Source organism: Stegastes partitus, unplaced genomic scaffold (genome assembly GCF_000690725.1).
Source record: "Stegastes partitus isolate 25-593 unplaced genomic scaffold, Stegastes_partitus-1.0.2 Scaffold64, whole genome shotgun sequence".
Lineage (NCBI taxonomy): Eukaryota > Metazoa > Chordata > Actinopteri > Pomacentridae > Stegastes > Stegastes partitus.
The window spans coordinates 891,607-905,757 of NW_007577795.1; the positions used below are offsets into that span (position 1 = coordinate 891,607).

The 14,151-nt window shown below is 41.5% G+C and overlaps 2 protein-coding genes across 3 annotated transcripts in view; one reads left to right on the forward strand and one right to left on the reverse strand.

Annotated features, from left to right (window-relative positions):
* The window catches only part of fbn1 (fibrillin 1), a 71,154-nt gene extending 60,695 nt beyond the window's left edge, over positions 1–10,459 (forward strand). The window contains exons 54-66 of the mRNA XM_008276079.1: positions 307–426; positions 507–629; positions 1,187–1,318; positions 2,288–2,413; positions 3,276–3,482; positions 4,418–4,543; positions 4,778–4,900; positions 5,496–5,612; positions 6,937–7,065; positions 7,160–7,279; positions 7,946–8,177; positions 8,263–8,440; positions 8,830–10,459. Of these exons, the coding sequence (XP_008274301.1) occupies positions 307–426; positions 507–629; positions 1,187–1,318; positions 2,288–2,413; positions 3,276–3,482; positions 4,418–4,543; positions 4,778–4,900; positions 5,496–5,612; positions 6,937–7,065; positions 7,160–7,279; positions 7,946–8,177; positions 8,263–8,440; positions 8,830–9,216 (2,120 nt within the window). The 3' untranslated portion in view covers positions 9,217–10,459. The remainder of the gene's footprint in view (positions 1–306; positions 427–506; positions 630–1,186; positions 1,319–2,287; positions 2,414–3,275; positions 3,483–4,417; positions 4,544–4,777; positions 4,901–5,495; positions 5,613–6,936; positions 7,066–7,159; positions 7,280–7,945; positions 8,178–8,262; positions 8,441–8,829) is intronic.
* A 241-nt stretch (positions 10,460–10,700) lies between these two features.
* dut (deoxyuridine triphosphatase) lies at positions 10,701–14,049 on the reverse strand. Of its 2 annotated transcripts, XM_008276080.1 has the most exons (7): positions 13,889–14,049; positions 13,095–13,251; positions 12,756–12,847; positions 12,595–12,639; positions 12,435–12,509; positions 11,362–11,432; positions 10,701–10,841 (listed from the first exon to the last, which is right to left on the reverse strand). In XM_008276080.1, exons 1-7 carry the CDS (start codon positions 13,995–13,997, stop codon positions 10,785–10,787), a joined length of 606 nt encoding a protein of 201 aa, XP_008274302.1. In that variant the 5' UTR covers positions 13,998–14,049; the 3' UTR covers positions 10,701–10,784. The 2 variants fall into 2 exon arrangements, with proteins under 2 accessions (XP_008274302.1, XP_008274303.1); XM_008276081.1 differs by lacking the exon at positions 13,889–14,049 and having other exon boundaries at positions 13,095–13,867.
* Between the last annotated feature and the right edge of the window lie 102 nt (positions 14,050–14,151).

Sequence of the window (14,151 nt, forward strand, 5' to 3'; positions counted from 1 at the left end):
ATAAAATACAGTTGACCAACACCAGTAGATGACATGGCAACTTAAATCATCGCAGACTGTGGAAACTTCAAACTGGAGATCTTTATTTCCAAATGAAATGCAAAATTGACTTTTATCTGAAAGCCTTTTTGAATTTAATTCTAAAAAAAATTACCTTTTCCATTATTTTCTCATTTTTTGAGCTGTACCTGTATGACCACTTGTTTTACGGGAATATACACAGAAATAGTTCTTGCTGCACTTCATTCATTCAACTGGTGGATGTCATTATAACAATAATGGGTTTTCTGTTACTTTCATTAACAGACACTAATGAGTGTGACATCGGCAGTCCCTGCGGGAACGGCACATGCACCAATGTCATCGGTGGTTTTGAGTGTGCATGTGAAGATGGCTTCGAGCCTGGGCCGATGATGACCTGTGAAGGTATGTGAAGTCACATCTGAACTCCCACTTCTGTCATGCAGTCTTTATTTTTAATGCGCCGCTTTCTTTTCCTCGTCCAGACATCAACGAGTGCGCCCAGAACCCTCTGCTGTGTGCCTTCCGCTGTGTTAACGTGATCGGCTCGTACGAGTGCAAATGTCCCACCGGCTATGTGCTGCGTGAGGACAAGAGGATGTGTAAAGGTACCACAGAAAAATGACTCACTGGCACACTCAGTTTTCTCAGGCACGGTCCATTTACTGGAAAGTGTTGGTTGAAAATAAACCAAGTACCTCATAGCGACATGCTGGCCCCATCCATAAAGTTACATAAGACACTATCTTAGCGAGATCCTCAAGGGTTCTCTGTCTGGGATGAACTTAAAGCACTCTGAAAACTGTAACCGGTCGGGACACTGTTTACACCTCCGCTCTCTCAGATAGCGGGGGAAACCATAGCAACAGTTGTATTTGGAGGGAAGCGCTAAGACAGGAGGATCCTGTCAGCGTCTATCGCGTCACTGTTTACATTAAAGCTCCAAACAGACCACCAGCTCTCGGACTGCATGCCTGTTAGCACTATAGAGCTCAGAGTGGGATTGGGTGGTTAGATTAAACTCTGGAGTTGTGTGCATAAGTGTCTGCGTTACATCACTCTTGTGTTTCCTGCAATTACATACATACACACAGACTTTCTCTGCAAATCTCTGCAATTACTTTTACCTTCAGTGTTCTGTTTTTTTTTTTGGTTTCTCTTCTAGACCAGAATGAGTGTGAAGACGGTATAGACGACTGTGCCAGCAGAGGCATGACCTGCAAGAACCTGATTGGTACATACATGTGCATCTGTTCACCTGGATACACTCGCCAGCCCGGTGGAGAAGGTTGCATGGGTAATTATCACAGTGAAGCACGTAGTGAACCTCTTCTTGGCTTTACTTTGATAAATCTGTTCATAAGTCATCTACTTTTGTGTACAAAATATACAAGCAATCACACTTTACAAACTTTAAAAAATAAAATCTTCTGGACACATTAAATTTTCCAATGATTTTTGCCATGATTTCATTCAAATATTATTTTCATGTTGGGGGTGTTTGATGTATAGTCCCCCTAGAAGAACTTGTGTTTTAGCTTCATTCAACCCTCTGAACTCCAAGCAGTTTCTGGGTGTGTTTTTGGGAGTTTTTTTTTTTTTGCTCCTGTCACATTTTTGCTTACTGTGGGCTCATTTTTCACAGCAATATAAAGTCCTGCACCTCTATTAAAACACCACCACTATGGCTAGAAGTAGAGAAAACTCATTTGTATCTTCTGTGCAGTATGGCACATCATACTAAAATTTAAAAATTGGAACTTAGAAGTAAAAACATGTGTTATCTATATTGAAAAAAAATGTGGCTCTACATAATATAAATATTTTACTGCTTAAAATTTTAATTTGTTTCTATACTTGTACCTGCTTTGTGTACGCCCAGCCTGCAGTTTAACCCAGTTCAGTGTAAAAATCTCTGAATTTCTGTTATGGAAATAGTGGTCACAGGTAAATGACCTAACCGCTGCATCAAGGAGCACAGAATGTGTGATTTTGTTTATTTTTTACAGAATCTGATTAGAGCAACAATTTCTATGGGGACCATTTTTAAATTAGACATGTAGAATATAGTGATTATATATTCTACAAGTTGTTTCAGGACTGTCAAAAAATTTAAAATCTGATGACTCTTTGTGGTAGCAGATTAAAATTGTGCCATTTTGATGCTTTTTTTTTTTTTTGTGATAACACACATTTCAAACCTGCCAGTGGGTTTTGGGATTCAGAGAGTTCACTAAGTTTAACACTGTCTGTCTGTCTTTGTTAGACCTGAATGAGTGTACAGCCAAACCAGGTATCTGTAAGAATGGCCGCTGTGAGAACACAGTAGGAAGCTACCGCTGCAGATGTGACCAAGGATTCGTTGCTAACCCCACACAGACTGAGTGTATCGGTAGGTACATTGTTGTCGATGTTTACATCCTGCTCTTATTGTACATTTTGTATCCACAGTGCTCTAACTTTACTTATCCAAGTTCATTGTGAGCTTTAATCAGGATACGATGTGTCCCTACCGCCTTTTTATTTTGGTTTACCGCAGTTTATTCAACAGGGGCTTCTCAAGTGAAGTCAGCCTGTACAAAATAAGGCTGCAAAGTTCAGCTATTTCAGTTTTTTGTTGTTTTTTTTAAAATTTATTGTCTGCTTGTTGCTATATTTACATGTTTGATAACATCTCTGACTCAAATTGGATGTTGGAATGGGATGTAATAATGGGGTGGGAAGTTCAGGAGTCAAGAAGTTAAAAATAAGTTGTATATCACTAGTTCTAAACACAACCAGGGTTATAGGTTCAGTAATCATTCATATTACTTAGCAATTTGACAACATGAATCATTTTGAGTTTCTCATAGCCAAACAAGAAAAACTAAATCAGACTTTACAGCACTCATGTTTAGATTTTTTTATTAATCTTATCTAATTTTGTGATAAGGTTTTAGTCTCAGTGGGAATTTAACTTTTCCATTACTGTGTCTCGTTAAAAATACGACTCTTTCTATCAATCAAGATTGGGGCAGGAAAATACTTTCGAAACCTTCCTCCCTCGTCTAATTATATACTCCTGGATAGCTGTGAGAAAGCCTCCAAGGGGAATTTGTAAGCTTGGTGTTTCTGTGGATATCTTACTCCTTACAGACATCGGTGATAGGGTGGTGTGGGTTATCTCTTTATGTCTGGTGGTGTGAGGCCAGCTCCTGTCTGGGTGGTTTGGTTGGCTTTCCTCAGGCCTCTTCTTTGTCTTTCTCGCCCTCCAGATAACCGCGAAGGCTTCTGTTTCACTGAAGTTCTGACCACTCTGTGTCAGATGACATCCAGCAACAGAAACATGGTGACCAAGTCTGAGTGTTGCTGTGACGGAGGCAGAGGATGGGGATCCAACTGTGAGCTCTGCCCGCTGCCAGGGACCACCCAGTTTAAGAAGATGTGTCCTCTGGGACCTGGGTACACCACTGATGGCAGAGGTATCTTACTACTGAGGACACTTGAGTTTAATTCAATTATTACTGTGAAAAGACAAATAAATCAACAGTCCACAGCTGATTTCCTACACTTTAATAGGCTGGATCTTTCACTGGTAGTACTTGGTGCTACAAAGGGGTGTTTTTTACATTTATAGAACAAGTATAAGTTGGGATTCCTTAACTATGTAATAAACTTAACTTTTCAATGTTTTGCATAAGCCACAAGTCACAATGATGACATGTTTCTATTCAAATCAGTAACTTGGAGTAAACTGTTGGATTCAGTTTCTTGGTTTTCATGGAGGCCAAAGTGTCCAAGATTTATAATTTCGCTGCAGAAAAGTGTTGCATTTGTTCATTATATCAAAAAACAACAAGCAAACATGAATTTTGTGAGAAGAAAATAGACGTTTTTATCTGTTTTTGCGTTCAAATATACCTGTTAGTGTCAGTCTGTGCAGCAGCAGCATTATCAGACAGGTCGATACTCACAGCTTTCTTGTGTACATTTTTTTTTTTTTGTTATATGATTGGAAGATTGAATTTAGACAAACTGCTTCCTGAAAAGTAGGGTGTCACTTGCTTTGTAAATTTGCTGCAATGTATACACAAGAAACCACTGATATGGTAAAAACTACAGGTGATGAGAGTTAAATCATCTAGCATGCAATCGCTTGCAAAGCATCAATTTTTGTTGGTAAAAATCAGTACTTTTACACTTGCCACAGCACTGATGCGTAACAAAATACACTGACAAAAATTCTCCAAGGTTGTGTGGAACTGTTATTCTGTCTTATAATCCTGTTATTGGCAAAATTATTTTCCAAAAGGAGCCAAGACTCAGAGCATATGCTTTTAATCCCTCTTATGCAATGGACTAATACCAGAGTTGAGATATATTTATATGAGGGATCACTTCTCTTGTTTCCATCCAGATATTGATGAGTGTCGTGTGATGGGGAACTTGTGCAAGAACGGTCAGTGTATCAACTCTTTGGGCTCCTATAACTGCATCTGCAAACCTGGCTACACTACTGACATCAGCGGCACTCAGTGTGTGGGTAAGGCTTAAATCCACCTCCAGTATTTACACTTTATGGACTCTTTTCCTACCTCCCATTCTCATTCCTGCTGTCTAGTAAAGAACTGAAACTATGTGGGTGGACTGCCCACATGCTCCTCTGAAAAATGCAGCCTGAGTCTGTCTGTCTCATCATCTCCCCTTTTGGAATTTCAGGCTACAGGTTCGATCTGTCTCTGTCATTCACTCTTTCTGTCTCACCCTCTCTTTCTAGACGTGGATGAGTGCATACAGGCACCAAAGCCCTGCAACTTCATCTGTAAGAACACAGAGGGAGGCTACCTCTGTTCCTGCCCCAGAGGATACATCCTGCAAGAAGACGGAAAGAGCTGCAGAGGTGACACACAGCAAAACCTCTAAATATTAAGACTAGCCCACATTCAGTCCAGAGATCAGTTGAGTTCAGCGACACGCTCTTCTTGCTTGATTTAGTTTCCAGGTTAGAGCTGCTGTAGTGCTGAGCGGGCCGGGCCCTCGGCCAGTGATCTGCTCACTGTCCTGAGACGCTCAGTTTGAAATAGTGGGAGCACGTGCACATGTTTGTTCGTGAATGTGCACTCTGCTTCAAGGGTCCTGTGATACAGAGCATCTGTCTGTGTCTCTGTTTATCAGACTTGTTTATAAGTCCAAACAAGTGTGCTCATGGTGTTCACTTTTTTAGTGCCCCTTTCATCTTTATTTACCATAGCTTTAGTTTCCCCCTCTACAGTACCCCTCTGTGTTTCCGGTGTCTGGTTCATTTGCAGTTCATTTGTAGGTCAGTGACTGTAGAAGGACTGGAATTTGACTCAAAAAAAGAGCAGCCCCCATACAGTAGTGCATGCAGTAGTCTGACACAAATCCAACCACAGTGTCTTAAATCCTCCATTTAAACCACTAAACAGTTTGAATGTTTCTCGGAAATTCATATTTTGTGTTGTGCAACTTTTCAGATCTGGATGAGTGCTCGACCAAACAGCACAACTGTCAGTTCTTATGCGTTAACACCATCGGTGGCTTCACCTGCAAATGTCCTCCTGGTTTCACCCAGCATCACACTGCCTGCATCGGTAAATACACACATGCACTGTACACAGCAATTCACATCCAAATGTTTTGTGACTGCTAATCCTCTCTACAAAGCTGTCTGTGTATTCCGAAAATGGACACACAATTTGTCCTTGCACGGTGTAATTTCTTATAGTATCTCTCAGCTCAGCTCATAATAGACCCCCAAAGCACCCTCTTGTTTAACCTTTACAAACTCATTCAGTGCTAATGGACTCCGGCTGATATCACACTGATCTTATTAGGCTGGACCACTTTGTAGTCATGGCAGCTTAGCGATGCTTTGTTATGGAACATTGCAGTAGATCGCCATGACTCCCTCAAGCTTTTTTCCAGGCCATAAAGCAACTCCCATGACCTCACATCAAATCAGAGACAGGGAACCCTCAGTTTTTACTATAGGAATTACCCCAGACAAATGACATACAGTAGGTGTGGATGTGTTCTTAATCTACGAGTAGAACATGGGAGTGACATGAAACACTTGTTCCAGGAATACCTTAGTAACCACTGCTGTAAGACTGAACTTCTAACCTCTCCAGGACAAATGCTAAAGTGTTGTTTCTGAACTTTTCCAGACATATTGTAAATGCTTTGTGTTAGATTTTCTCTAATACATCTGCTCCTCCAAGCTGCTGCTTTAAAGTATCTTTTCTTATCAAGTAAAATATATGTGATAATGTTTAGTTTCTGTGTCATGCTAACTGACAAGGATTCTTTCTTTACAACAATACTTGATTGAAATCCATACTTTGAATTCCTAGTAGTGCTGAGACCATGTAGTCACTCCCTCTGTGCTCTTGATCATTATGTTGACTGTTTCACCAAATGGAGATCTAAGGTGGAAACATATGAAAAGACTTTCAACATCTCAACAAACTGTGAAAAGACCCAGGATCACACATCTAACAGCTAAGATTTAGAGATTACATCCCTCTCTGGTTTGATTTTAGGTCTTAAACAGCTTCAACAACACAGTCGTGTACAGATTCTTATCGATTCCAGTCACAACTTACCTTACTACCCTTTTATTCATTCTACTATTATTCCCCCATGTCAAGAATGAACTTTAAAATTCACGTGTTAGCAATTAACCTCTTCTGGTCTGATGTTAAGTCAGTAGGAGAGTGGTTTCATTCCTAAACCCCTGCAGACTGTGAGATTATTTGTGCCAACAGTCCCAGTGACCTGGCCTAATTTTTGAGACCGATGCCGACTCGGCACAAATTTTAAAGTGACTCAGCACATCCAAATCAGGGTCATAATCAGCCTTTATATCAGTTTCCAGCGTTACCCCCGTCTGAACCTTCTCTCTTCTCTGTGTAGACAACAATGAATGTGCAACAGACCCAAATCTGTGCGGCTCCAACGGGGTCTGCCAGAACACTCCAGGGAGCTTCAATTGCGACTGCCAGCGGGGATTCTCATTAGATCCCAATGGACAAAGCTGTGAAGGTCTGACAATAATAGATACCAAACTCAGAATCAGCTGAGTAATTACATAAAGGAAATGGTTCCAGTAATTTTCATGCATGTCTTCCTCCCACAGATATGGATGAGTGTGATGGTAACCACAGGTGTCAACATGGCTGCCAGAACTTAGTGGGTGGATACAGGTGCAGCTGTCCTCAAGGCTACCTGCAGCACTACCAGTGGAACCAGTGTGTTGGTGAGTCCTCTTTATCAGCAAATATAAAAATTCTTTCCTTTTGGGGCGTCTCATGACTTGGCTGCTAAAATATGTACCACGCAGCCTTGAAGTTCTGGGCCGGAGTCAGGGCTTGGAGCCTTCACCTCTTTCCCACCTCTTTCACAATAGAAATCTGTCCCAAATGTTTTTCCTTTTTCTCCTTTATCTGAAAATTCAACCCTGTCCTTGCAGTTGTAAAACCAGCAGCAAAGGAAATTTCAACTTAAAATGTAACAATAAAACTGCATTTGTTTTCTATATATCCACAGTTAAAATAAAAGAGACCAAAATACAGAGTGGCAGGTGGCTAACAACAATTTTTAACTCTGAGGTGACACAGAGATCTAAAGTATCCACAAAAACCAAATGAAAAGAAGAGCATGTTGCAACACAAACATTTTTAAGCACATGAAATAATAAGAAACAGCTCCGACATAATCCAAGTAATTGCATGGTACAATATGAGCATGTGTACTTTTGTGTATACCCTAAAATAACAAGCTTTTGTTAGTTAAACCTCTATTTTTAGTTTGAATCTCTCCACATATTTACAACACTCATGTCTGACTTTCCCAGCATTGTTTGTGCCCTTAAACTGGAATGACCGCTTGTTTGTTTACTTCCCATCAACTTCCTGTGACCCAGATGAGAATGAGTGTCTGAACAGCCAGATCTGTGGGGGAGCGTCGTGCCACAACACCCTGGGGAGTTTCCGCTGCCTCTGCCCCACCGGCTTCAACTATGAGCAGACAAGTGGAGGCTGCTCAGACATCAATGAGTGCTCCACCAGCCAGAACCCCTGCAAGTTCGGCTGTTCAAACACGGATGGGGGCTACCTCTGTGGATGCCCACCTGGGTACTTCCGTGCAGGACAGGGGTATGTGAATGAGTGGCCATATGTACAAAACAACCTGTAGGTGTGTTTTTTTATGGCTGACTGGTGGCTCTTTTTTTCGTTCCAGGCACTGCGTCACAGGTTTAGGCTTTACAGGATCCAGTGGTGGACCGGGAGGTGAGGTGGATGATAATTCTCTCTCACCTGAGGCCTGCTATGAATGTAAGATCAACGGCTATCCCAAGAAGGGACGCAAACGTCGCAGCACCAACTCAACGCAGGAGGATCCTCTGGAAGACACGCAGGTAATCTGTATGCAGGATACAGGGCTGGAGGCAGAGGTCGTGTCGTCTGGGTTTTAGCAACCTAAAGGCACATTTAGCAGTTAAAACCTTAATCAGGGCAGGTTTAACAATCTGGTTCCACGAATTTTTGACTCACTGTGTTAAAATGTAATGACTTTTCAGACTTGGAAATAAAAGAAAGCTTCCTCTTAGGCCTTTAAAAAAAAAAAAAAAGGTGGGACAGCATACTTTGGTTGAACTTACCTCACTTTTGCAAAAATCACAGTCATCTACTCGTACTATCCCCTGCCATTTTGCATCTCTTGGTTAATGCAAGAAAACATACTGCACTGTCAGTCGCGTGTCTTATAGTCCAATACATTCAGTCGAACCATGTTTTCTCTCTGCAGCTGACTGAGGAGGAGATGGTCAGCCTGGCCAGTGTGGACATCGAAGACACCCTCCAGTTCCACCTGAACATCAGCGACCTGACCAACCGCGACCACATCCTGGAGTTCACCCCGGCCTTATCCACGCTCAGTGACCACGTGCGCTACAGCATCGACTACGGCAACGACGACGGCTACTTCAAAATCAACCAGAGAGAGGGCGTCAGCTACCTGCATCTGAGCAAGAAGAAGGCCCTCCTGCCAGGGGCGTACTCCCTTCAGATCAGCAGTATGCCCCTCTACAGGAAGAAGGAGCTGGCCGAGCTGGAGGACAGACACGATAAAGACTACCTCACAGGACAGCTGGGAGACGTACTGAAGATGAGGGTGCAGATCATCCTCCATTAACCATCGCAAGACTGAGAGAGGCAGATGTTGCCAGCAGCTGCTAATCCGGTGTCAGGCTCACACTCCCCTAAAAGGCCAAACATTTCTGACTCTGGGTCAGTAGTTCGGGGCAACTTCTACTCGCTCCAACGGGCAGAATGGTTTGCCACCAAAAAGACTAGAAGGGGGTGGGGGAGGGGCTGCGTCATTTGATTACCAAAGATGATTCTACATATCATAGATACAATTTCTGTGGAGGCAGTATGCAAGATTTTCAAATGAAACGCATACTGCCCTGACACACAACTCCAGCTGTGTTTAAAGCACTATTGAGGGTGTGAATAGGGTTTTTAATTGTAGGGCTTAACGTTGTATGATGATATGTGGAATCAGATGCCACTTTGAAGGGCATGTGGACTGCAGAAAGCTCTAAAAGCGGAGTTTGCTTAGAACTCGGCTTAGATGGAAGATAAAAAGGGTGAGTCCCAATAGTCTGAAATAAATTCATTTCCTCCCCTCAGGTAAATGACTGAACAAACCTGGATACATGGAAGTTAACACATTTCTCCTTCCCCAGATATTAATTTATGGAGTGAAGATGAAACAGATTGAGAAAGGTTAGGAGAGGAAAGGAACGCACTATGGACTATTGAGATGTAGCCATGTCTGAGCTTGAATGACTCCTACTGCATATTTAAACTATGCTTTTCCATCTTTCCTACTGACTAGAATATTTCATATTTACTGGTGCTAGCAACACAACCACATAGACTTCTGAATGCACTGTACTACTATACAAAACTCAGTAGTCAACAAGATACAATCCCATCGGCCATTCTGAAGATTTCATGTCTTTGCAACCGTAACAGCTAGCTTCATAGCCTGTCTGCTCTCCTCTATACTACATGTAAATTGTGTTTATACTGTAATAATCAATGCCACTTTTAATCTATGAAGCATTTGTAAACTAGAGGAAGCCCCTGGAATAGAGGGGGTTGTAATGGTGCTTATAATGACCAACTACTTCCTTTGTAAACTGTGTATACATACACACACACCTGCACACACACAAGACACATTGATGATGCCAAACCTGGGCCTTCATGATTATGCACTGAGGTCTTCGTGGCCACACATTCTCTCACACGTAAAATCAGTGCCGCATTGCCACGGACCAGCCTGACACCAGTCTGTGTTCTCTGTTCACATCAGTGAGGGTTTAGTTGTAAATTCACAATAAAAACATATTTTTGGTGTACATGTACTCCCTGCTGTGCTTTCCCCTTTTATCCAGGTTGTGATCGCATTCAACAAGACCCAGAGTGCAGCGTTCTCTGAACATATGAGCTTGTGAAACTCACATTACAGGAGTGGAACTGGTAAAGGAACACAGGTTTACAGATTAGACCGAGATGAATTTCTTGTCCTGCACTGCCCCCATGTGGAGATTTGGAGGATGGCTACATGCGAGTGTCAGTCTCAGTAAAAACACTGGACTCTTCAAAGTACAAAACAAGATCTTTATTAGCACCTAATGCAGATAGTTTTAACAGATACAGTACATTTCAGCTCTAATTACATTTGGAGCTTTAGTTACGTCCAGTAGATCCAAAGCCGCCAGCTCCGCGCTCTGTGTCATCGAGTGTCTGCAAGAACAGCAAAATATTTTTTTGGTTGAATTATTAAAAGTAATCCGAACACATAAATATGAAAGAAAACTTTTTGCAGTAAAATGACACATCCTTAGAGAAAATCTGGTGATGCTTGCAAGTATTTCAAACTGGTTAAGCACATTCAGCTGCCAGTTTATTAAGTACATGCAGATGAAACAGTTAAATACAACAGTTCTGCAGTAAATTCATGTTCAGGTTTTGGAGGCTGTATTGTGTGGTGCTGCTGAAATCTGCTGTGATAAACAGGCAGGTGTTTCTATTATTTATCCTTTCCTCACTGAAGTAAGTGAGGAGGGAAATATAATCGAAACAGCACCATAAATGAAAGTCTCAAATGACCACAGAACACATCTTTTAAAAAGTTTGATTCAATACCTGAACATAACCTTCATGATGTTAGGATTCCAAGGTCGCATTCGTTTTGGTTAAGTGTACCTAATAAACTACCAGCTGAGTGTACATGTATGTATGAGTTTGTCAACTGGCAATTTACCTCTTTCTCCTCGAGATCAGGGTAGCAGATCTTCTCACACACCAGCTGAGCAACTCTGTCGCCCTTTTTCACTGGGAAGAACAGCAGCAGATGAAACAATTTTTAAGATGCATATCTGTACGATATACTGTTTATAAAGATCTTCATATCTTTAGTTTTTATATGCATCATTTACAAATTACTTTCATGACATCTGTACAGGATAGAATACGGTCCACATAAAATGTTACAGAGCTGTAAGTGTGAAGTTCAAACAAAGTTATTTTATTTTCGGCAAGTTCTGTGACCTAAATGGAGAAAATTATATACAATATGCAGCTTCAGTATGCATCTAGTTTTGTGCAGTGCAAACATATTAAGCACTTGCGATTTCTATCTCTCATGTCACATGAGTGAAACATTGGATTGTCCCAAATTCGTCCTGCAGCAAGGCAACAATCGCTAACATAGAGGCACAGCTCTTTCACTGACAAGAAGAACGACACCTGCAGCAGATGGTATGGCACCCTCAGAGCAGATTTGAGTCAGTCTAAGACCACATCAAGAAAAGGCACTGAGGAAGCCAAAGTCAACATAAAAACCGTGGCAAGTTCTCCAAAATGCTTTGAACAACTTCCCTGCTAAGTACCTTGAAAATCTGTGTTGGAGAACTGGTGCAGCTTTAGAGCAAAATGATGTTCACACCAAGTAAAGTTGGGTTTTTTTTAAAAATGATTTTCTAAACAAATCGGCATGTTGCTTTTTAGTGCCTCTAACCTTGGCACCGTAACACATATACCTGACTTTTTAGCAGTAGTTGCTATTTAACCAGCAGGAAGCTGATAACAAAAGAACATGGGGCAGATTAAACTTCAACAAGTTGTGCTTACTGAATGTCATGTACTCATTGATGGAACAGTAAATAACGCTAAACTAGGGCAACTTGCATCATTACAACTTCTTCCAGAAAAGCTCAATATGAAGCACAATAAACCAGAGTAATGATTCATCATGGTAATAAAATATATGGGTCAGGTTTTACCAGTACCTTTTATAAAAAAGTGATGACAGAGTTTACTGATGCAGCATCTCACCTTCAAATGTGTCCTTGCTAAAGTTGAAGAGCACGACACCCACATTTCCTCTGTAGTCCTCATCTACAACTCCGGCTGAGGAGAGCATACAGATTTATTAGAGGAAGGCAAAATGCCTGATGTCACATCACTGATTTGTGTAAAGTAGGTAAAGACTCACCACCAACATCGATGAAGTGTTTCGCTGCCAGTCCAGATCTTGGTGCTGAAAGAAGAAATTGGCAAAGAACAGTAATGATGTGTTGTTCTGCAGCTGCTGTGATAAAATGCATTTAGCAAAACATGTAATGTTACAGGTGCACTAGCATGTCTAACACTCACCCACTCTTCCATAGCAGCCATGTGGCACTGCTATCTGAATGTCTGTCTTCACAATGGCCTTATCCATAGGCCCAATGATATAGTCATATGCACTGTTTAAATGGAGAAAAGTGAAGTGAGCTGCTTGGCATGGCAATGTATTAATTCTGCAAGCATGTATACACAGGCTAACACAGAGTATGGACATCCTACAAACTGTGCAATTTATATGACAAATTTGCAACTGAACTTTACAGAACTTATTTAGTCTTTCTTCTTCTGTTAACAGAGTATGCTGTGACAGTATTAAACAGTACACATGATAAATCAAACACAATTTTAACTGACAGCATAACCAACCTGTACAAGTCGTATCCCGCTGCTTTAGCTGAGCCTCTGGTAGGGGTCGTGGCATGTTCAGACAGTTTAGCAAACCTGAGGACAGATCTTTCTTCTGCAGGCTGTGTTTCTGTTCTTGCCCTCTTTGATGGAGAAACTGCAGAGGCGTCTGTAACTTCTAAGACGGGCATGTTGGCAAAGTTTGCACAGTTAAAACTCGACAGTGCACTAATAATAGAAAGGTTACAACTAACCAGGTGTCTGCACTACAAGCTCCTGCTCCAGTGACTTGGCGGGCGGCACACCGAATTTCCCGCACAGGAAGTTACGCCAAAGTAGCTCCTCCTCAAAAACGCGTAATCAAAACCGGAACTTTAACGAGACTCTCAACCGGGATAATATAACTTAGTAAAATCCAACTCCAATAGCTTATATAAAAGTAATTTTAAATAAAATATATTAATGTATAAACAGGCAAGAACTCAGCTGCTCTGTAACTATGGCGACCTTCTCGTCACGCCGTTGCTGACAAGTTCTCGCGAGATCTATATGATATAAACAACTGGCTTACCATAAAAATATAATACCCTATAAAAGATACAGACAAAAATTTGAGGACTACCAAATCTCTGTACACATTGCACCGGAATGAAACAGAGGTAGCGTTTAATTGCGGTCGCGGTCAATAGAGAAGTAATAGAGCAGCAGACCGGAACCGAAGAGGTGAGTTACAAAATGCTAGACGGGCTAACGGAGCTAACATGTCCCGACTTGTCGCAGGCAGCAAACACTGTCCATCTAAAGTTCTTGCTTGCCTTTGTTTTCAGCGGTCAGTCGCGTGTGAAAGTCTCTTCCCAAGAAACGCGGAGCAGCATCAAAAAACGATGAGCATAGCTGGAGGTTCTTTAGCAACAATCGGGTCATGTTGTTTGCTTATTTCTCTCAGCTGATGTCTCTCAGCTGCACTGCACTATTTCCTCCTCCTCCTCCTCCTCCCTCTCTTGTTCTACATCATTTTAACCCATTCTATTTTGAAGAGCATGTTTTTTTTTAACTGTTATAATTACACTGGGCACAC

Coding starts and splice junctions, on each gene's coding strand:
- dut (XM_008276080.1), bottom strand. CDS start 13,997: ATGACCCGATTGTTGCTAAAGAACCTCCAGCTATGCTCATCGTTTTTT. Junction 12,848..13,094: donor GCGGGATACGACTTGTACAG/GTTGGTTATGCT, acceptor CCATTTAAACAG/TGCATATGACTATATCATTG. Junction 11,433..12,434: donor TAGCAAGGACACATTTGAAG/GTGAGATGCTGC, acceptor TGTTCTTCCCAG/TGAAAAAGGGCGACAGAGTT.